General features: G+C 48.7%; 1 protein-coding gene across 4 annotated transcripts in view; it reads left to right on the forward strand.

Annotated features, from left to right (window-relative positions):
- The window catches only part of CRHR1 (corticotropin releasing hormone receptor 1), a 438157-nt gene that overhangs the window by 381645 nt on the left and 33542 nt on the right, over positions 1-22970 (forward strand). For 3 of the 4 annotated variants that reach the window (XM_073582368.1, XM_073582369.1, XM_073582367.1), the window contains exon 5: positions 11724-11809. In XM_073582368.1, coding sequence (XP_073438469.1) covers positions 11724-11809 — 86 coding nt within the window. Of the gene's footprint in view, positions 1-11723; positions 11810-22970 lie in introns of those variants that run through there. The other variant, XM_073582370.1, reaches the window with a different exon arrangement.

A 22970-nucleotide genomic window follows, 5' to 3' on the forward strand; every position in this document is an offset into this window, starting at 1 on the left:
GCAGCCCCCCACATATAATGACGGTGAAGCAAGATGAAAACACTTACACAGACAGAAAGACAGGCTGAGCAAAGACGGGGCCAAAAACTACCTAGATAGGAACGGACAGGAAGGCTGCTGTCTGCAATCTGCCAAAACCCTATCAGAGACAAAAGCCAACAAGCTGATATAAAAATGGCCCTGAAGCAACTAAGCTTCAAAAACTAAATCAGCACTCAGGAACTTTCAGAAGACAGAGCTAACGGAACACTGCACACTCCAGCAGGGAGTGGCAGAATCCAAAAAGCAAGAAAAACAAAAACAAATCTTAAATGCAAAAAGGCAAAACAGAAAACTTAGCTTTAGGAGAGCAGGAATCAGACTGGTGTCCAAGAGTCCACAGAGAAATCACCCGCAGGGCAGAAAGGGCGTAGGCTGCCTTAAATCCAGTCAGTGACTCCACTCAGCCAATCGTCTTCATCAGTCCCAGGTGCCTGATAATCAGGCTCACTACCTTCCTTCACTAGAATAGGGAGTTCACCAGGCCTCAGTGACGGAGGGGAAAATGAACTCACAACAATGCAGTGTCTGTGAACAGGAAATACAGTGATCAATGACATTATACACAAGGCTACAGTGTATAGAGTCGGTGTATAGGTGACACACTAACTCACCAGTGACGTCTCTAGGTGAAGTCCTTCATCTTTGCTTTTCATCTTTCATCCAGCACAGACCGCCATCACGTCTTCCAGCCAGGGCTCGTCTCTGCAGGAAATAACACAGTTACCTAGAGCTCCGCTTGCAGAACATATTACTTAATTTTCCCAACTTCTACATTACATCACATGAAGAAAAAAAGGCAACATAGTGTCATTCTACACAGTAACAGGACCGCCCTCCCCCCATTTAAAACAGTATACATCAAAATAAATACATCACTGCAGTAATAATATCCCTTATTTAGACCCTGTGGTAATAATATCCCCCATCCTAGCCCCCGTGTGTCTCATTCCTGGCTTCAGCTATCCGTTCTCCCATCCCGCCCTCATAAGTATCCATTCTGCCCCATATGATCTCCCCATCCTGCCCCATCTGTCTCCACCGTATCCATCCTGCCCCATGATCCTGCCCGATCTGTCTCCAATCCTGCCCCCAGTGTCTCCAGGCATGCCCCCGTGTCTTTGATCCTGCCCCCTGTGTCTCCAATCATGTCCCATATCTCCAATCATGCCCCGTATCTCATTTTGCCCCTTCCTGTGTCTCACTGTCACTTTCTGCCCCCGTGCCTCACATTCTGCCCCTTCCTGTGTCTCACTGTCACATTCTGCCCCCGTGCCTCACATTCTGCCCCTTCCTGTGCCTCACTGTCACATTCTGCCCCTATCGTGTCCAGCATTCTGCCCCTATCGTCTCCAGCAATCTGCCCCATCATGCCCAGTAATCTGCCCCATCATGTCCAGCAATCTGCCCCATCGTGCCCAGCATTCTGCCCCCATCATGACCAGCAATCTGCCCCATCGTGTCCAGCATTCTGCCCCCATTGTGACCAGGATTCTGCCCCCATCGTGTCCAGCATTCTGCCCCATCGTGTCCAGCAATCTGCCCCCATTGTGTCCAGCAATCTGCCCCCATCGAGTCCAGCAATCAGCCCCATCGTGTCCAGCAATCTGCCCCATCGTGTCCAGCTATCTGCCCCATCGTGTCCAGCATTCTGCCCCACTGTGCCCAGCATTCTGCCCCATCATGCGCAGCATTCTGCCCCCATCATCACCAGCAATCTGCCCCATCGTGTCCAGCAATCTGCCCCATCGTGCCCAGCATTATGCCCCTATCATGACCAGCAATCTGCCCCATCATGTCCAGCAATCTGCCCCATCGTGTCCAGCATTCTGCCCCCATCTTGTCCAGCATTCTGCCCCCATCTTGTCCAGCAATCTGCCCCATCGTGTCCAGCAATCTGCCCCCGTTGTGTCCAGCAATCTGCCCCATCATGTCCAGCAATCTGCCCCATCGTACCCAGCATTCTGCCCCTATCATGACCAGCAATCTGCCCCATCGTGTCCAGCAATCTGCCCCATCGTGTCCAGCATTCTGCCCCCATCATGTCCAGCAATCTACCCCATCGTGTCCAGCATTCTACCCCCATCGTGTCCAACAATCTGCCCCATCGTGTCCAGCAATCTGCCCCATCGTGTCCAGCAATCCGCCCAAATCGTGTCCAGCAATCTGCCCCATCGTGTCCAGCAATCTGCCCCCGTTGTGTCCAGCAATCTGCCCCATCATGTCCAGCAATCTGCCCCATCGTACCCAGCATTCTGCCCCTATCATGACCAGCAATCTGCCCCATCGTGTCCAGCAATCTGCCCCATCGTGTCCAGCATTCTGCCCCCATCATGTCCAGCAATCTGCCCCATTGTGTCCAGCATTCTACCCCCATCGTGTCCAACAATCTGCCCCATCGTGTCCAGCAATCTGCCCCATCGTGTCCAGCAATCCGCCCAAATCGTGTCCAGCAATCTGCCCCATCGTGTCCAGCATTCTGCCCCCATCGTGTCCAGCATTCTGCCCCCATCGTGTCCAGCAATCTGCCCCATCGTGTCCAGCAATCTGCCCCCATCGTGTCCAGCAATCTGCCCCATCGTGTCCAGCATTCTGCCCCCATCGTGTCCAGCATTCTGCCCCATCGTGTCCAGCATTCTGCCCCCATCGTGTCCAGCATTCTGCCCCCATCATGACCAGCAATCTGCCCCCATCGTGTCCAGCATTCTGCCCCCATTGTGTCCAGGATTCTGCCCCCATTGTGTCCAGGATTCTGCCCCCATCGTGTCCAGCATTCTGCCCCATCGTGTCCAGCAATCTGCCCCAATCGTGTCCTGCAATCTGCCCCATCGTGTCCAGCATTCTGCCCCCATCGTGTCCAGCATTCTGCCCCATCGTGTCCAGCATTCTGCCCCCATCATGTCCAGCAATCTGCCCCATTGTGTCCAGCATTCTACCCCCATCGTGTCCAACAATCTGCCCCATCGTGTCCAGCAATCTGCCCCATCGTGTCCAGCAATCCGCCCAAATCGTGTCCAGCAATCTGCCCCATCGTGTCCAGCATTCTGCCCCCATCGTGTCCAGCATTCTGCCCCCATCGTGTCCAGCAATCTGCCCCATCGTGTCCAGCAATCTGCCCCCATCGTGTCCAGCAATCTGCCCCATCATGTCCAGCATTCTGCCCCCATCGTGTCCAGCATTCTGCCCCATCGTGTCCAGCATTCTGCCCCCATCGTGTCCAGCATTCTGCCCCCATCATGACCAGCAATCTGCCCCCATCGTGTCCAGCATTCTGCCCCCATTGTGTCCAGGATTCTGCCCCCATTGTGTCCAGGATTCTGCCCCCATCGTGTCCAGCATTCTGCCCCATCGTGTCCAGCAATCTGCCCCAATCGTGTCCTGCAATCTGCCCCATCGTGTCCAGCATTCTGCCCCCATCGTGTCCAGCATTCTGCCCCATCGTGTCCAGCAATCTGCCCCATCGTGTCCAGCAATCTGCCCCATCGTGTCCAGCAATCTGCCCCATCGTGCCCAGCATTCTGCCCCATCGTGCCCAGCATTCTGTCCCCATCATGACCAGCAATCTGCCCCATCGTGTCCAGCAATCTGCCCCCATCGTGTCTAGCAATCTGCCCCATCGTGTCCAGCAATCTGCCCCATCGTGTCCAGCATTCTGCCCCCATCGTGTCCAGCATTCTGCCCCATCGTGTCCAGCAATCTGCCCCATCGTGTCCAGCAATCTGCCCCATCGTGCCCAGCATTCTACCCCTATCTTGACCAGCAATCTGCCCCATTGTGTCCAGCAATCTGCCCCATCATACCCAGCATTCTGCCCCATCGTGCCCAGCATTCTGCCCCATCATGACCAGCAATCTGCCCCATCGTGTCCAGCAATCTGCCCCATCGTGAACAGCATTCTGCCCCCATCGTGTCCAGCCATCTGCCCCATTGTGTCCAGCAATCTGCCCCATCATGTCCAGCAATCTGCTCCATCATGTCCAGCAATCTGCCCCATCGTGTCCAGCAATCTGCCCCCATCGTGTCCAGCAATCTGCCCCATCGTGTCCAGCAATCTGCCCCATCGTGTCCAGCATTCTGCCCCCATCGTGTCCAGCATTCTGCCCCATCGTGTCCAGCAATCTGCCCCATCGTGTCCAGCAATCTGCCCCATCGTGCCCAGCATTCTACCCCTATCTTGACCAGCAATCTGCCCCATTGTGTCCAGCAATCTGCCCCATCATACCCAGCATTCTGCCCCATCGTGCCCAGCATTCTGCCCCATCATGACCAGCAATCTGCCCCATCGTGTCCAGCAATCTGCCCCATCGTGCCCAGCATTCTGCCCCTATCATGACAAGCAATCTGCCCCATCGTGTCAAGCAATCTGCCCCATCGTGCCCAGCATTCTGCCCCATCGTGAACAGCATTCTGCCCCCATCGTGTCCAGCCATCTGCCCCATTGTGTCCAGCAATCTGCCCCATCATGTCCAGCAATCTGCTCCATCATGTCCAGCAATCTGCCCCATCATGCCCAGTATTCTGCCCCTATCATGACAAGCAATCTGCCCCATCATGTCCAGCAATCTGCCCCATCGTGTCCAGCATTCTGCCCCCATCGTGTCCAGCATTCTGCCCCCATCGTGTCCAGCAATCTTCCCCCATTGTGTCCAGCAATCTGCCCCATCGTGTCTAGCAATCTGCCCCATCATGTCCAGCAATCTGCCCCATCGTGTCCAGCAATCTTCCCCATCGTGCCCAGCATTCTGCCCCTATCATGACCAGCAATCTGCCCCATTGTGTCCAGCAATCTGCCCCATCATACCCAGCATTCTGCCCCATCGTGCCCAGCATTCTGCCCCCATCATGACCAGCAATCTGCCCCATCGTGTCCAGCAATCTGCCCCATCGTGCCCAGCATTCTGCCCCTATCATGACAAGCAATCTACCCCATCGTGTCAAGCAATCTGTTCCATCGTGCCCAGCATTCTGCCCCATCGTGAACAGCATTCTGCCCCCATCGTGTCCAGCAATCTGCCCCATCATGTCCAGCAATCTGCCCCATCGTGTCCAGCAATCTGCCCCATCGTGCCCAGCATTCTGCCCCCATCATGACCAGCAATCTGCCCCATCGTGTCCAGCAATCTGCCCCATCGTGCCCAGCATTCTGCCCCATGTCCAGCAATCTGCCCCAGCCTTCAGCATTCTGCCCATGTCCAGCATTCTGCCCCCATGTCTCAGTCTCCCCCAGGCCCCCCGGATTGCCGCTCTTAAAAATTTTAAAAAATGTAAAAAAGTTCTTCTTACCAGGCCGCGGTCCAGCAGCGGACGACGCTCGCGCTCCTGCCACACTGCAGCGCGTATCAGCCGGCGACTGACAGTGACGTGAGACGCCGGCGAGGTGTGCTCTGCGGCTGACGTCAGCTGCCAGCCTCCTTTTGGCTGGCGGCTGTTAACTATTGACGTGTGGGTCGGTGGGCCCGCATTGTCAATAGCATTTAGCTGCGGCAGTGCCGAGGGCCCGGTTTACCTACCGGTAGAGGCCCGGTGAACAGAGGAGATCGGGCCCGATGCGGGCCCCCTCTGCCCACCGGGCCCCATACCCCAGTCAGGGCAGTAATGCCCTGATGGTGGCCCTGGGTACCATGCATACCATTATACGGATGAGAAGGCCATGCATACCAGGATAGGGATAAGGGATACTATGTATACCAGGATAGGGATGAGGGGTACCATCCAAACAAGGATAGGGATGAGGGGGCCATGCATACCAGGATAGGGATGAGGAGTGCCATGCATACCAGGATAGGCATGAGGGGTACCATGCATACCATTATAGGGATGAGGGGGCCATGCATACCAGGATAGGGATGAGGGGTACCATGGAAACCATTATAGGGATGAGGGGGTCATGCATACAGGATAGGGATGAGGGGGCCATGCATTCCAGGATAGGGATGAGGGGTACCATGCATACCATTATAGGGATGAGGGGTACCATGCATATCAGGATAGGGATGAAGGGGCCATGCATACCAGGATAAGGATGAGGGGGCCATGCATCCCAGGATAGGCATGAGGAGGGCATGCATACCAGGATAGGGATGAGGGGTACCATGCATACCATTATAATGATGAGGGGGCCATGCATACCAGGATAGGGATGAAGGGTACCTTGCATACCAGGATAGGGATGAGGGGGCCATGCATACCAGGATAGGGATGAGGGGGCATGCATACCAGGATAGGGATGAGGGGTACCATGCATACCATTATAGGGATGAGGGGGCCATGCATAGCAAGATAGGGATGAGGGGTACTAACGCATACCATTATAGGGATGAGGGGTACCATGCATATCAGGATAGGGATGAGGGGGTCATGCATACCAGGATAAGGATGAGGGGGCCATGCATACCAGGATAGGCATGAGGGGGGCATGCATACCAGGATAGCGATGAGGGGTACCATGCATACCATTATAATGATGAGGGGGCCATGCATACCAGGATAGGGATGAAGGGTACCATGCATACCAGGATAGGGATTAGGGGGCCATGCATACCAGGATAGGGATGAGGGGTACTATGTATACCAGGATAGGGATGAGGGGTACCATCCAAACAAGGACAGGGATGAGGGGGCCATGCATACCAGGATAGGGATGAGGGGTGCCATGCATACCAGTATAGGCATGAGGGGTACCATGCATACCATTATAGGGATGAGGGGGCCATGCATACCAGGATAGGGATGAGGGGTACCATGGATACCATTATACGGATGAGGGGGCCATGCATACAGGATAGGGATGAGGGGGCCATGCATACCAGGATAGGGATGAGGGGTACCATGCATACCATTATACGGATGAGGGGGCCATGCATACCAGGATAGGGATGAGGGGTACCATGCATACCATTATAGGGATGAGGGGTACCATGCATATCAGGATAGGGATGAGGGGGCCATGCATACCAGGATAAGGATGAGGGGGCCATGCATACTAGGATAGGCATGAGGGGGCATGCATACCAGGATAGGGATGAGGGGTACCATGCATACCATTATAATGATGAGGGGGTCATGCATACCAGGATAGGGATGAAGGGTACCATGCATACCAGGATAGGGATGAGGGGGCCATGCATACCAGGATAGGGATGAGGAGGGCATGCATACCAGGATAGGGATGAGGGGTACCATGCATACCATTATAGGGATGAGGGGGCCATGCATGCCAGGATGGGGATGAGGGAACCATGTATACCAGGATAGGGATGAGGGGTACCATCCAAACCAGGATAGGGGTGAGGGGGCCATGCATACTATTATAGGGATGAGGGGGCCATGCATACCAGGATAGGGATGAGGGGTACCATGGATACCATTATAGTGATGAGGGGGCCATGCATACAGGATAGGGATGAGGGGGGCCATGCATACCAGGATAGGGATGAGGGGTACCATGCATACCATTTTACGGATGAGGGGGCCATGCATGCCAGGATAGGGATGAGGGGTACCATGCATACCATTGTAGGGATGAAGGGTACCATGCATACCAGGATAGGGATGAAGGGGCCATGCATACCATGATAGGCATGAGGGGGGCATTCATACCAGGATAGGGATGAGGGGTACCATGCATACCATTGTAGGGATGAGGGGGCCATGCATACCAGGATAGGGGTGATGGGTACCATGCATACCATTATAGGGATGAGGGGTACCATGCATACCAGGATAGGGATGAGGGGTACCATGCATAACAGGATAGGGATGAGGGGGCCATGCATACCAGGATAGGGATGAGGGGGGCATGCATACCAGGATAGGGATGAGGGGTACCATGCATACCATTATAGGGATGAGGGGGCCATGCATGCCAGGATGGGGATGAGGGAACCATGCATACCAGGATAGAGATAAGGGGTACCATGCATACCATTATAGGGATGAGGGGTATCATGCATTCCAGGATAGGGATGAGGGGCCATGCATACCATTATAGGGATGAGGGGGCCATGCATACGGGATAGGGATGAGGGGGCCATGCATACCAGGATAGGGATGCGGGGTACCATGTAAACCAGGATAGGGATGAGGGGGCCATGCATACCATTAAAGGGGATGAGGGGGGCATGCGTACCAGGATAGGGATGAGGGGTACCATGCATATCATAGGGATGATGGGGCCATGCATACCAGGATAGGGATGAGGGGTACCATGGATACCATTATAGGGATGAGGGGGCCATGCATACAGGATAGGGATGAGGGGGCCATGCATACCAGGATAGGGATGAGGAGTACCATGCATATCTTTATAGGGATGAGGGGGCCATGCATACCAGGATAGGGATGAGGGGTACCATGGATACCATTATAGGGATGAGGGGGCCATGCATACAGGATAAGGATGAGGGGGCCATGCATACCAGGATAGGGATGAGGGGTACCATGCATACCATTATATGGATGAGGGGGCCATGCATACCAGGATAGGGATGAGGGGTACCATGCATACCATTATAGGGATGAGGGGTACCATGCATACCAGGATAGGGATTAGGGGTACCATGGATACCATTATAGGGATGGGGGCCATGCATACAGGATAGGGATGAGGGGGCCATGCATACCAGGATAGGGATGAGGGGTACCATGCATATCATTATAGGGATGAGGGGGCCATGCATACCAGGATAGGGATGAAGGGTACCATGGATACCATTATAGGGATGAGGGGGCCATGCATACCAGGATAGGGATGAGGGGTACCATGGATACCATTATAGGGATGAGGGGGCCATGCATACAGGATAGGGATGAGGGGGCCATGCATACCAGGATAGGGATGAGGGGTACCATGCATATCATTATAGGGATGAGGGGGCCATGCATACCAGGATAGGGATGAGGGGTACCATGGATACCATTATAGGAATGAGGGGGCCATGCATACAGGATAGGGATGAGGGGGCCATGCATACCAGGATAGGGATGGGGGGTACCATGCATACCATTATACGGATGAGGGGGCCATGCATACCAGGATAGGGATGAGGGGTACCATGCATACCATTATAGGGATGAGGGGTACCAGGATAGGGATTAGGGGTACCATGGATACCATTATAGGGATGAGGGGGCCATGCATACAGGATAGGGATGAGGGGGCCATGCATACTAGGATTGGGATGAGGGGTACCATGCATATCATTATAGGGATGAGGGGGCCATGCATACCAGGATAGGGATGAGGGGTACCATGGATACCATTATAGGGATGAGGGGGCCATGCATAAAGGATAGGGATGAGGGGGCCATGCATACCAGGATAGGGATGAGGGGTACCATGCATACCATTATAGGGATGAGGAGTACCATGCATACCAGGATAGGGATGAAGGGGCCATGCATACCAGGATAGGGATGAGGGGGGGCATGCATACCAGAATAGGGATGAGGGGTACCATGCATACCAGGATAGGGATGAGGGTTACCATGCATATCAGGATTCGTCGGTTTCTGACTTGGGACTGAATGGTATGTATGAGTTATACATACTCCAGGCCAGTGGGTGTAACCTTGCTTCCATACACTTGTATAGAGAGAGGTTGTGCCCTCTAGTCAGTCGCGCGCACTGCCTGGCCGTGTCACTAGACGGGGCATGGCTTCACTCAATACAAGTGTATGGATACGAGGACATGCTCTCTAGTCATCTGCGCCCACTGCCCGGCTGCGTCACTAGACGTGACGTAGCTTTGCTCAATACAAGTGTATGGACCGAGGCCATGTCAACTAGACGGCTCTGGCTGGGAAGATCATCAACTCATATATACCCTTCAGTCTCTGGTCAGAAACCGGCGAAACCCCACAGTTTGTGCGCTGGGAAGATTCATAAGCCTACAGTCACACAGTGACTGCAGAATTATCAATGTGAACCAGACAACCCCTTTAATCTATATGACCTTTGGGGTCATTGATACTGTCATATCATGGATCTGTGTACATAATACAGCACCATTAGATATTTATGTGCCCATTTTTTACCTCCTTATACCCCTGATTTAAAAGGAAAAAATAAGACATTTGCATCCAGTGACTCATGTGTCTTCTCTGATTGTTGATGTTTTCTCTTACTTTTTACTATTCTGCTCTGAACATGTTTCCCCTTTTAGTACTCATCTGCCCAGGTGTTTCCACACTTTTTATTGAAATGTAGAGATGAAAAAATCTTGAAACCTGCCCTTCTACTCTGCGTCCTGAATTCACCATCCACTCAGAGAAACAACTCAAATCTGTATTGGTCAAAGAACAGACTGTCAGCACAGTGATTTGCCTGGTTACACCTCCTATTACTCTATGGGGAAAGAAGAACGAGTGAGGAGCAGAGGGAGAAACAAGCAGAGGTTGAAACAGGCAGTGGATGTTGAAGCTAAAGAGTGATTTCGTTTATCACAAAGCTACCATGTACAGTCCTGCTGTATAATGTCTTCCATACTGCTACTGCTTCTAAACAGTCAAAAAAAGACAATAAGGCTGGATTCACACTTGCGTTTTTTTGCGCTGTTTTTTAGCGGGAAAAAAACACATGCTTTTTTTCCCTATCTTTTACATGGGTGCGCATAGGTGCGCATACACATGCGTTTGTACGCATTTGTATGCGCATGCGTTTTTTTGTAGTGTGCGCTCGGGCGCACTTAATGCATCCTGTTGCATTTTTCGTGCGTCCGACTTGCCACCAAAAAACGCATGTGCACGCAATGTGTTTTTTTACAGCCAAACACCCATTATAGTCTATGGGTGCGCATGATGCGTTTTTTATGTGCGTTTGCACTGCGCACGGTGCGCAGTGCCAAAAAACGCAAGTGTGAAAGTAGCCTAAATTCTTCTGTTTCTGTGTACTATATATGGGAGATAACTTAGCATGTAGTTTCCACCCACTAACTCAGAGGTAACTGAAAATTTCTGACAAAGTTTGCAAGTGAGAAAACCGTTGAAACACTCAGAATAAAAGCCATATAATGGCCAGAAATAATGTTATTCTTCATCTTCATACATGACCGCTTATGCTAAAAATTCACCTAAAATGACAGGTCATCATTACATAAAATAACACAATAAGAGCAAGTACAGTAAACATGATCTACGTAAGTGACGGACTAGTAAAGAAGGACAGAAGAGCGCATCCGGCTTTTATGAATTACAAACTACACAATTTTAAGTTTACACTTCTTTAAAAAAAAAACAAAATGGCTAGTTTACCATAAAATTAAGGTTTTCTCATTTTTAGACTCTGTGGGGTCAGGAGTAATATAAACAGCCAATGAGTTATTTTCCTACAGTTAAAAGGATAGATGCAGAAGGTATTTCTGCATTGTCTTTTGTGCATTAGATGTCACTGACACCTGGGCTCTGTAGCTGTGGCCTCACAGTCCGCAATGATTCAATGATAAAGTGAAAAATGGTAGAATAAAAGTGTAATGTAAAGCAATTTTGTTTAAGGGTTTTTTATTCTTTTTATTTTTTTACATTTACTAATTTCATTTGGCCTTTTTCTAGATAATTCTACAATGCAATATTTTCCTTATCCACAATCTTTTGCTCTGCATCCTGTTCTATAATAATCCACACCAATGCCATTGTGGGTTATTAATCATACTTTTGCTAATGAGAAAGCTTTCTGATTTTCTGCTTAGGTAATGTCTACAGAGAATGTCACCTCAATGGCAGCTGGGCAGGAAGAGGAGATTATACACAATGTCAGGAAATATTGAAGCAGGAGGTAAGAAAGAAGTCTTGTATTCACAGTTTATCAATTACGATACATAGATTTTCCAGGAATATGAAATGTATGAAAAATCATGATACATTGTAATAAAAGCTGAAAACTGTAGTTAGAATACAGTTGTGGCCAAAAGTATTGACACCCCTGCAATTCTGTCAGATAATACTGTTTCTTCCTGAAAATGATTGCAAACACATATTCTTTGGTATTATTATCTTCATTTAATTTGTCTTAAATGAAAAAACACAAAAAGAATTGTCCTAAAGCCAAATTGGATATAATTCCATACCAAACATAAAAAGAGGGTGGACAAAGGTATTGGCACTGTTCGAAAAATCATGTGATGCTTTAAAGTTGACTCAACCTCTGTCCTGTGTCCTTGTGTGCACCACATTGAGCATGGAGAAAAGAAAGAAGACCAAAGAACTGTCTGAGGACTTGAGAAACCAAATTGTGAGGAAGCGTGAGCAATCTCAAGGCTACAAGTCCATCTCCAAAGACCTGAATGTTCCTGTGTCTACCGTGCTCAGAGTCATCAAGAAGTTTAAAGCCCATGGCACTGTGGCTAACCTCCCTAGATGTGGACGGAAAAGAAAAATTGACAAGAGATTTCAACGCAAGATTGTGCGGATGTTGGATAAAGAACCTCGACTAACATCCAAACAAGTTCAAGCTGCCCTGCAGTCCGAGGGTACAACAGTGTCAACCCATACTATCCGTCGGCATCTGAATGAAAAGGGTCTGTATGGTAGGAGACGCAGGAAGACCCCACTTCTTACCCCAAGACATAAAAAAGCCAGGCTGGAGTTTGCCAAAACTTACCTTAAAAGGTCTAAAACGATTTGGAAGAATGTTCTCTGGTCAGATGAGACAAAAGTAGAGCTTTTTGGGCAAAGGCATCAACATAGAGTTTACAGGAGAAAAAGAGAGGCATCCAAAGAAAAGAACACGGTCCCTACATTCAAACATGGCGGAGGTTCCCTGATGTTTTGGGTTGCTTTGCTGCCTCTGGCACTGGACTGCTTGACCGTGTGCATGGCATTATGAAGTCTGAAGACTGCCAACAAATTTTGCAGCATAATGTAGGGCCCAATGTGAGAAAGGTCATGGGTCAGAGGTCATGGGTCTTCCAGCAGGACAATGACCCAAAACACACTTCAAAAAGCACTAGAAAATGGTTTGAGAGAAAACACTGGAGACTTCTAAGGTGGCCAGCAATGAGTCCAGACATGAATCCCATAGAACACCTGTGGAGAGATCTAAAAATGGCAGTTTGGAGAAGGCACCCTTCTAATATCAGGGACCTGGAGCAGTTTGCCAAAGAAGAATGGTCTAAAATTCCAGCAGAGCATTGTAAGAAACTCATTCATGGTTACCGGAAGCAGTTGGTCAGTTATTTTGGCTAAAGGTTGTGCAACCAAGTATTAGGCTGAGGGTGCCAATACTTTTATCTGGCCCATTTTTTGAGTTTTGTGTGAAATGATCAATGTTTTGCTTTTTGCTTCATTCTCTTTTGTGTTTTTTCATTTAAGACAAATTAAATGAAGATAATAATACTAAAGAATTTGTGCTTGCAATCATTTTCAGGAAGAAACAGTATTATCTGACAGAATTGCAGGGGTGTCAATACTTTTGGCCACAACTGTATATAAAGTTGTTACATATTCATTACTGCCTATAGTGCTCGTTGTTTACAATGTTGTTCAGCAGAGATGAGCGGATTGATCCACGGAGGATCAAGTGCTTTCACGTGAATCCGAACACTGAGATTTAGTTCACATTTTGCAAAACAAAAACTTGCCCTCACCATTTCCCCTACTGCTGAAGCATAAGAGAGCGGGCTTAAGTTTCTTTGTGTTGCCACACGATGAAATAGGCCATAGTATACCACGAGACCAGACTATACTCAGGGTTAAAGCGGCCCAGGCTTGATTATACCCTGGGTATGTTATGGCCTAGGCCATTTCATACCTCTTCATGCCAGATTATGCCCCCTTGATATCAGCAGGGATGAATAATATACACAAAAATTACTTAATTTTTCAACATCTTACTAAGAGATTCAGGTTTGTCAGGTACGTTATGTGAGAAGTTAACTGACTTAAATCTTAAAGTTCTAAACACATAGACTTTTATTACTTGAACCAGTAAAACTTCAATCAGTAAAAATATTAGGCTTCCACAAAGATATAATGAGGTCAAGAACCCTACCGCACTTCTCAGTAGTTACACATTAAAGGCCGCGTCACACTAAACGATGTCCCAGCGATCCCACCAATGATCCGACATGATGGGATCGCTGGGACATCGTTAGGCTGATCGTTGGTGAGCTGTCACATAGACAGCCCCAGTGATCAGGACCAGCGACGCTGGACGCTGGTTTCTAATGTAAACGTCGGGTATCCAGGAGCCGTGCGACTCCTGGATACCCGACGTTTACCTTGGAAACCAGCGTGTACGCCGGTTTCCAAGGTAAACAGCGAGTATCCAGGAGCCGCTGGCGAGATCGCTGATGTGTCACAAAATTGGCGATCTCGCTAGCGAGAGTGTGACAGGGCCTTAACAGCATCTGTGTGTCTGAGTATGATAGAAAGAGATCTTCTCACTTTTCAACCAATCAACAGGGTGAGAAAAGCAGTGAAGTGATAAGAACAACCATTCTAAGATAAAAGCACTTATCTTATTGGACACCAGAGTAATCTCAGATGTAATGACTGTTGTCCGTTACCTTTCACATTGTATTGTAAGATCAGTCTTCATGTGATTAATAACACAAATACCGTCCCACTATGTATAAGTCAGTTTTAAGTTAGTAAAAAAAAATGTAATCTAAAATCTATCATTTCATTTACAAGGGCTAATAAAAAGAGGGGTATATTGTTGACTGGAGGGGTATAGTTTGGCCTAGGTTACTTTATATCCCTGGGAATAGTATTGCATAGGACAGTCTATCCCCCTGGGTATACTATACCTAGGTTTAATCTGGACAGGGGTTAATTTGGCCTGTTACACCAAGACTCCCTATAATTCCCTTCAGCTATGACATTAGCAGGTTATTATATCTTGTACAGTGGCGGTCAGTACCGGGGCCATTACAGATCAATGGAACCCAGTGGAGCACAGTTTGTACAGCAAAGTCATTGTCCATCTCCAGAGTCACTGGGTAAGCTTCTTTATCTCTGTAGAGTGGAAGCTCCTATGGTCAGCAGGGTCCTCTCTCTCTTCTGTAGTGTGTAAGCTCCTATAATCAGCAGGATTCTCTATCTCTTATGTAGTGTATAAGCTCCTATGGTCAGCAGGGTCCTCTCTCTTCTGTGGTGAGTAAACTGTTATAGTCAATGAGGTTCTTTGTCTCTTTCTCTCTCTCTCCTGTAAAGTGTAAGCTCTTATGGTCAGTGGGATCATCTGTCACTCTCTCTCGTAGAGTGGAAGGTGCTATGGTCAGCTAGCTCCTCTCTCTAGTGTAGAGTGTAAGCTCTTATAGTCAGTGAGATTCGCTCTCTCTCTCGTGTAGAGTGTAAGCTCTTATGATCAGCGGTGTACTCTATATGCTCTATATCACCTGTAGAATGTAAGTTCTTATCAGAGGTGTATCCAGGGGGAGCAGCCGGGGCAGTTGCCCCGGGCGCAGCCAGCAGGGGGGCGCAGTCGGGCTGCCTAATGCAGCGGTCCGCAGTGTCTCCCCCTGGCGGCTGCGTTCTGCCGCTCCCCGTCCTGAGAGTCGGCGGTTCTCTGTGTCAGCTGTCAAGCTGACAGCCGGCGCAGAGGAGGCCACGCCGGCTCCCAGGTAGCAATTGTACTGGCGTCTATACAGACGCCAGTACACAACTGAAGCTCTGAACGCCGGGTCAGAGTGACGTCAATGGCGTGATCAGGTCATGTGATCACGCTGCTGATGTCACTCCCCGGCGGCGCCCAGAGCGAACGCTGGTGGTGAGCGTGCTCCTTTGTGGAGCTGAAGAACCACCGAAGATGTGGGGATGGGGGGTTGTTCATGAGTGGGGGGTTAATGAGTGGAAATGGGGGTTAATGTGGGGATGGGGGTTAATGAGTGGAGATGGGGGTTAATGTGGGGATGGGGGTTAATGAGGGGATGGGGGTTAATGAGTGGAGGGGTTAATGAGTGGAGATGTGGAGATGGGGGTTAAAGTGTGGGGGGTTAATGAGTGGAAATGGGGGTTAATGTGGGGATGGGGGTTAATGAGTGGAGATGGGGGTTAATGTGGAGATGGGGGTTAATGTGGGGATGGGGGTTAATGAGTGGAGGGGTTAATGAGTGGAGATGTGGAGATGGGGGTTAAAGTGTGGGGGGTTAATGAGTGGAGATGGGGTTAATGTGGGGATGGGTGTTAATGTGGGGATGGGGGTTAATGAGTGGAGATGGGGGTTACTGTGTGGGGGGTTAATGATTGGAGATGGGGGTTAATGAGCGTAGATGGGGCTAATGTGTGGGGGTTAATGAGTGGGGATGGGGGTTAATGTGTGGGGGTTAATGAGTGGAGATGGGGTTAATGAGTGGAGATGGGGTTAATGAGTGGAGATGGGGTTAATGTGGGGATTGGGGTTAATGAGTGGAGATGGGGGTTAATGTGGGGATGGGGGTTAATGTGGGGATGGGGTTAATGAGTGGAGATGGGGGTTAATGTGTGGGGGGTTAATGAGTGGAGATTGGGGTTAATGAGTGGAGATGGGGGTTAATGTGTGAGGGGTTAATGAGTGGGGATGGGAGTTAATGTGTGGGGGTTAATGAGTGGAGATGGGGGATAATGAGTGGGGATGGGGGTTAATGAGTGGGGATGGGGGTTAATGTGTGGTGGGTTAATGAGTGGGGATGGGGTTAATGAGTGGGGATGGGGGTTAATGTGTGGGGAGATTTGGAGTAGGCGGTACATAATGTGTGAGGGGATTTGGGAGTAGGGACAGGGGTTATTGAGTGGGAATGGGGGATACTTAATGTGTGGGGGAATTTGGAGTGGGGATGGGGGTTATTTAATGTGTGTGAGGGATTTGGAGTGGGGATGGGGGATTTAATGTGTGTGTGGGGATTTGGAGTGGGGATGGGGGTATTTAATGTGTGTGGGGTATTGGGGATGGGGGATTTGGAGTGGGGATGGGATTTAATGTGTGTGGGGAGATTTGAGGACACAAAATGAAGAGTATGTATGAGGGCATGTATGAGGAAACAGTTTGCGGGATGGGTGCAGACAGTATGGGGAGCAAACGGGTAAATGTATGTGGACACAGTATGAGTAGTGATGGGAAAAATGTAAGTTGACACAGTATGGGGAGTGAGGGTGATGTGATGTGTGCAGACACAGTATGAGGAGACAGTATGGTGAACAGAGGGATGTTAGAGGAGACAGTATGAGGAGGGAGGGGAATAGCGTGAGGTGACAGTATATTGCAGATATTTTTATTTAGGAGCATTATAATGACACTTCTATCTTTAAGGGCATCGTGTGGAGATTTGCTGCAGAAGACCGGAGAAGATGGAAGTCTGCAGAGACAAGATGTGGATGAGAAAACTCATCATGGGGTCTGGACAAGAAGAAGAAAAGGAGAACGACTCCAGAGACGACATCATCTATAAGGTACCTGGTTGTAAATATTATTTGTGATACTGACTATTTGTGATACTGACTAATTCTCATGTTTTTATTTATGTTAGGAACATTAAAGGGGTTGTCCAGGTTTGTGCTGAGTCTGCTGTCGTTATATGTAATGAGACTAGGAAACAAAAGAGCGCAATAGGGTCTTATCTGGTGATAAATGGAATAGATATGAAAAAAGTCTACTCACCCTTTCCAGGAGAGGTATAAGCATATAGACTCGCCGTCAGCTTGCTGCACGCCCGAAGGTCCACTGCGTGACCTCCAATGCAAATCCTTAAGGATATAAAGTTATTCTCGGGCTTACTGTGCGCTGCTTGACCGGAATGAAATCACCACAATGTGAGAAATTTGACCATTTAATTCCCTACGCGTTTCAAAGTGTGAACCACTTCTTCTTCAGGGGTCAACCCCTGAAGAAGAAGTGGTTCACACTTTGAAATGCGTAGGGAATTAAATGGTCAAATTTCTCACATTGTGGTGATTTCATTCCGGTCAAGCAGCGCACAGTAAGCCTGTCGTTATATGTGACTGCAGACTTCTGAATTCTCACAGTGCTCACTGAACGCTGTCAGGATTCTCTCGTGCCGGTAATTTACATACATGTGGTCACATGCTGACTAGACATGTGTGGCCTCACTCAATGAAAATTAACACAGCGAGGCCGGGCACGTCTAGTTGGAATGTGGCCAGAAGTATACAAATCACATACCTGTGCTGACATGACTGTACATCAGCAAGGGAGAGTCCTAAAAGTGTGCAGTGCATTCGTTGTGAGAATTCAGAAGCCTGTAATGTCAGGATTCAGCTTCAGCTCTGCAGGTTCCAGTAGTCATCACATGGACACTTCACTCATATGCGATTTTCATAGTTATGGTCTTGTGACAACGAGCTTCTCATCCTGTTTTCAGTTTTTTACTGAACATTGAGAGCATTAGGGAGAGCAGCTCGTGGGTACATGGCTAAGTGTACAAGTCGCATATGTACTTGGGGGGGGCAAACAAATTCTTGCCCCGGGTGCTAGAAAGCCTAGATACGCCTCTGGTTCTTATGTTCAGCGGATTCCTCTACTTCTCTCTCTTCTTTAGAGATTAATCTCTTATCGTCAACATGGTCCTCTCTTTCTCCTCTAGAGACTTTCCATACTGGACAATAGAATTAAAAAATCTGCAGGTTAATAGCTTTTTTTTACATGATGGGTCACCTTTAATTTCAAAAATTTGGTCTGCCTGCAGTCACCTCTAGGGGAAGCTTACTGCATACAGTGTATACTTTAACCCCTTCCCGACCTTTGACGTCACATAGGACATAAGTCCTGCCAAAACGACCCATGACGCCTATGTGGCGTCATGAATTGATTGCCCCCCTGCGGGTTGGATGACCGGGGTCACTGAAAGGTCACCTGACCCGCACACAGAGGACACCTTAGAGTTAACCACAGGGGGTGTGGCTTAGCCCCCATGGGACTACGATCGTTTTGATTGGCTGTTAAAAGTGAAACTGCCAATCAGAGCGATTGTAATATTTCATCAATGAAATTTGATGAAATATTACAAATCCAGCCATGGCCGATGCTGAAATAGCATCGGGCATGGCTGGAGACACTGAACCAACCCCCCCAACTGACTGACAGCGCCGATCGGCAGCCGCTGTCAAAATCTGCTCCTCCCGCCTTCCCTCAGATCCCCCCCGCCCTCCGATCACCCCCTCTTACCCTGCACGGTGGCTCCGAAGTCCCTCTGGCCATCCCGGTTTGCCGCCATCCTGGATGATGGGCGCCACCATCTTGGAAAAAGGCGGGCGCATGCGCAGTGCGCCCGCCGGGAATCTGTGACCCGCAGATTCATTCATTTATTTTGATCACTTTCGCAGTGATCAAAATAAAAAAAAGTAAATCACCGCCCCCCTTATCACCCCCATAGGTAGGGATATATAATAATAAAATAAAGAAAATATTTTTATTTTCATTTTTCCATTAGGGTTAGAGTTAGAGTCAGGGCTAGGGTTAGGGCTAGGGTTAGGGCTAGGGTTAGGGTTAGAATTAGGGTTGGGTTGGAATTAGGGCTAGGGTTAGAATTAGGGTTAGACTTAGAATTAGAGTTAGGGTTGGAATTATGGTTAGGGTTGGAATTACTGTTATAGTTGGAATTAAGGTTGGTATTAGGGTTAGGGGTGGGTTAGAGTTGGGATTAGGGTTAGGGGTGTGTTGGGGTAAGGGTTGTGGTTAGGGTTATGATTATGGTTAGGATTAGGGTTAGGGGTGTGTTGGGGTTAGGGTTGGAGATAGAATTGAGGGGTTTCCACTGTTTAGGCACATCACGGGGTCTCCAAACGCGACATAATGCCACCATTTATTCCAGCCAATTTTGCATTCAAAAAGATAAACAGTTCTTCCAATTCAAGCCCCGACGTGCGCCCAAACAGTGGTTTACCCCCACATATGGGGTATCAGCGCACTCAGGAAAAATTGCACAACATATTTGGGGGTCTAATTTCTCCTGGTACCCTTGGAAAAATAAAAAATTGGGGGCTAAATAATTATTTTTGTGGAAAAAAAATATTTTTTATTTTCAAGGCTCTGCGTTATAAACTTCTGTGAAGCACTTGGGGGTTCAAAGTGCTCACCACACATCTAAATTAGTTCCTTGGGTGGTCTAGTTTCCAAAATGGGGTCACTTGTGGGGGGTTTCCACTGTTTAGGTACATCAGGGGCTCTATAAACGTAACATGGCTGCTGCAGACCATTCCATTAAGTCGGCATTTCAAAACGTCACTATTTCCCTTCTGAGCCCCAACGTGTACCCAAACAGTGGTTCCCCCCCACATATGGGGTACCAGCGTACTCAGGACAAACTGGACAACAACTTTTGGGGTCCAAATTTATCCTGTTACCCTTGTGAAAATAACAAATAAATAGTGGGTTAAAAATCATTTTTTGAGGAAAAAAATATATTTTTATTTTCACGGCTCTGCGTTATAAACTTCTGTGAAGCACCTGGGGGTTCAAAGTGCTCACTATGCATATTGATAAGTTCCTTAGGGGGTCTAGTTTCCAAAATGGGGTCATTTGTGGGGGAGCTCCAAAGTTTAGGCACACAGGGGCTCTCCAAACACGACATGGTGTCCGCTAACAATTGGAACTAATTTTCCATTCAAAAGTCAAATGATGCTCCTTCCCTTCTGGACCCTGCCGTGCGCCCAAACATATGAGGTATTGGTGTGCTCAGGAGAAATTGCCCAACAAATTTTAGGATCCATTTTATCCTGTTGCCCATGTGAAAATGAAAAAACTGAGGCTAAATAAAATTTATGTGAAAAAAGTACTTTTTTTTACGGATCAATTTGTGAAGCACCTGGGGGTTCAAAGTGCTCACTATGCATCTAGATAAGTTCCTTGGAGGGTCTAGTTTCCAAAATGGGGTCACTTGTGGGGGAGCTCCAATGTTTAGGCGCACAGTGGCTCTCCAAACGCGACATGGCAACCGCTAAATATTCAAGCATATTTTCCATTCAAAAAGTCAAATGGCGCTCCTTCCTTTCTGAGCCCTGCCGTGCGCCCAAACAGTGGTTTATGACCACATATGAGGTATCGGTGTACTCAGGAGAAATTGCCCAACAAAATTTAGGATCCATTTTATCCTATTACCGATGTGAAAATGAAAAAAATTGATGCTAAAAGAAAATTTATGTTGGAAAAATTAAAATGTCCATTTTTTCCCTCCACGTTGCTTTAGTTCCTGTGAAGCACCTGAAGGGTTAATAATCTTCTTGAATGTAGTTTTGAGTAGCTTGAGGGGTGCAGTTTTTAGAATGGTGTCACTTTTGGGTATTTTCTGCCATGTAGACCCCTCAAAGTGACTTCAAACGTGAGGTGGTCCCTAAAAAAAATGGTTTTGTAAATTTTGTTGTAAAAATGAGAAATCGCTGGTCAACTTTTAACCCTTACAGCTTCCTAACAAAAAAATGTTGTTTCCAAAATTGTGCTGATGTAAAGTAGACATGTGGGAAATGTTATTTATTAACTATTTTGTGTCAGATAACTCTCTGGTTTAACAGAATAATAATTAAAAATTTGAAAATTGCGAAATTTTCAAAATTTTCACCAAGTTTCCATTTTTTTCACAAATAAACGCAAAAATTATCGACCTAAGTTTACCACTAACATGAAGCCTAATATGTCATGAAAAAACATTCTCGGAATCACTAGGATACATTGAAGCGTTCCTGAGTTATTACCTCATAAAGGGACACTGGTCAGAATTGCAAAAAATGGCCAGGTCATTAAGGTCAAAATAGGCTGGATCATGAAGGCAGTGGCGTATCCAGGGGGGGCAGCCGGGGCAGTTTCCCCGGGCGCAGGCAGCAGGGGGGCGCAGTCGGGCCGCCCGGCCGCCTAATGCAGCGGTCCGCAGTATGCCAGTATCTCCCCCCCCCGCGGCGGCTGCGTTCTGCCGCTACCAGTCCTGGGAGTCGGCGGTTCTCTGTGTCAGCTGTCAAGCTGACAGCCGACGCAGAGAAGGAGGCCGCGCCGACTCCCAGGCAGCAATTGTACTGGCGTCTATATAGACGCCAGTACAATTGAAGCTCTGACTAGAGCGCCGGGTCAGAGCGACGTCAGCAGCGTGATCAGGTCATGTGATCACGCTGCTGACGTCACTCCCGGCACCCAGAGCGAACGCTGGTGGTAAGTGTGCTCCTCTGTGGAGCTGAAGAACCACCGAAGATGGGAGATGGGGGGGTGGGGTGTTAATGAGCGGAGATGGGGTTTAATGTGGGAATGGGGGATAATGAGTGGAGATGGGGGTTAATGAGTGGAGATGGGGGTTAATGTATGGGGATGGGGGTTAATGAGCGGAGATGGGGCTTAATGTGGGAATGGGGGTTAATGAGTGGAGATGGGGGTTAATGTGGGAATGGGGGTTAATGAGTGGAGATGGGGATGGGGATTAATGAGCGGAGATGGGGCTTAATGTGGGAATGGGGGATAATGAGCAGAGATGGGGCTTAATGTGGGAATGGGGGTTAATGAGCGGAGATGGGGCTTAATGTGGGATTGGGGGTTAATGAGTGGAGATGGGGGTTAATGTGGGAATGGGGGTTAATGAGTGGAGATGGGGGTTAATGAGTGGAGATGGGGGTTAATGAGTGGAGATGGGGATGGGGGTTAATGAGTGGAGATGGGGTTTAATGTGGGAATGGGGGATAATGAGTGGAGATGGGGGTTAATGAGTGGAGATGGGGGTTAATGTATGGGGATGGGGGTTAATGAGCGGAGATGGGGCTTAATGTGGGAATGGGGGTTAATGAGCGGAGATGGGGCTTAATGTGGGAATGGGGGTTAATGAGTGGAGATGGGGGTTAATGAGTGGAGATGGGGGTTAATGTATGGGGATGGGGGTTAATGTATGGGGATGGGGTTAATGAGCGGAGATGGGGCTTAATGTGGGAATGGGGGTTAATGAGTGGAGATGGGGGTTAATGTGGGAATGGGGGTTAATGAGTGGAGATGGGGTTAATGAGTGGAGATGGGGATGGGGGTTAATGAGCGG

This window comes from Dendrobates tinctorius, unplaced genomic scaffold (assembly GCF_039654945.1).
Source record: "Dendrobates tinctorius isolate UK_male_01 unplaced genomic scaffold, ASM3965494v1 ptg000071l, whole genome shotgun sequence".
Taxonomy (NCBI): Eukaryota; Metazoa; Chordata; class Amphibia; order Anura; family Dendrobatidae; genus Dendrobates; species Dendrobates tinctorius.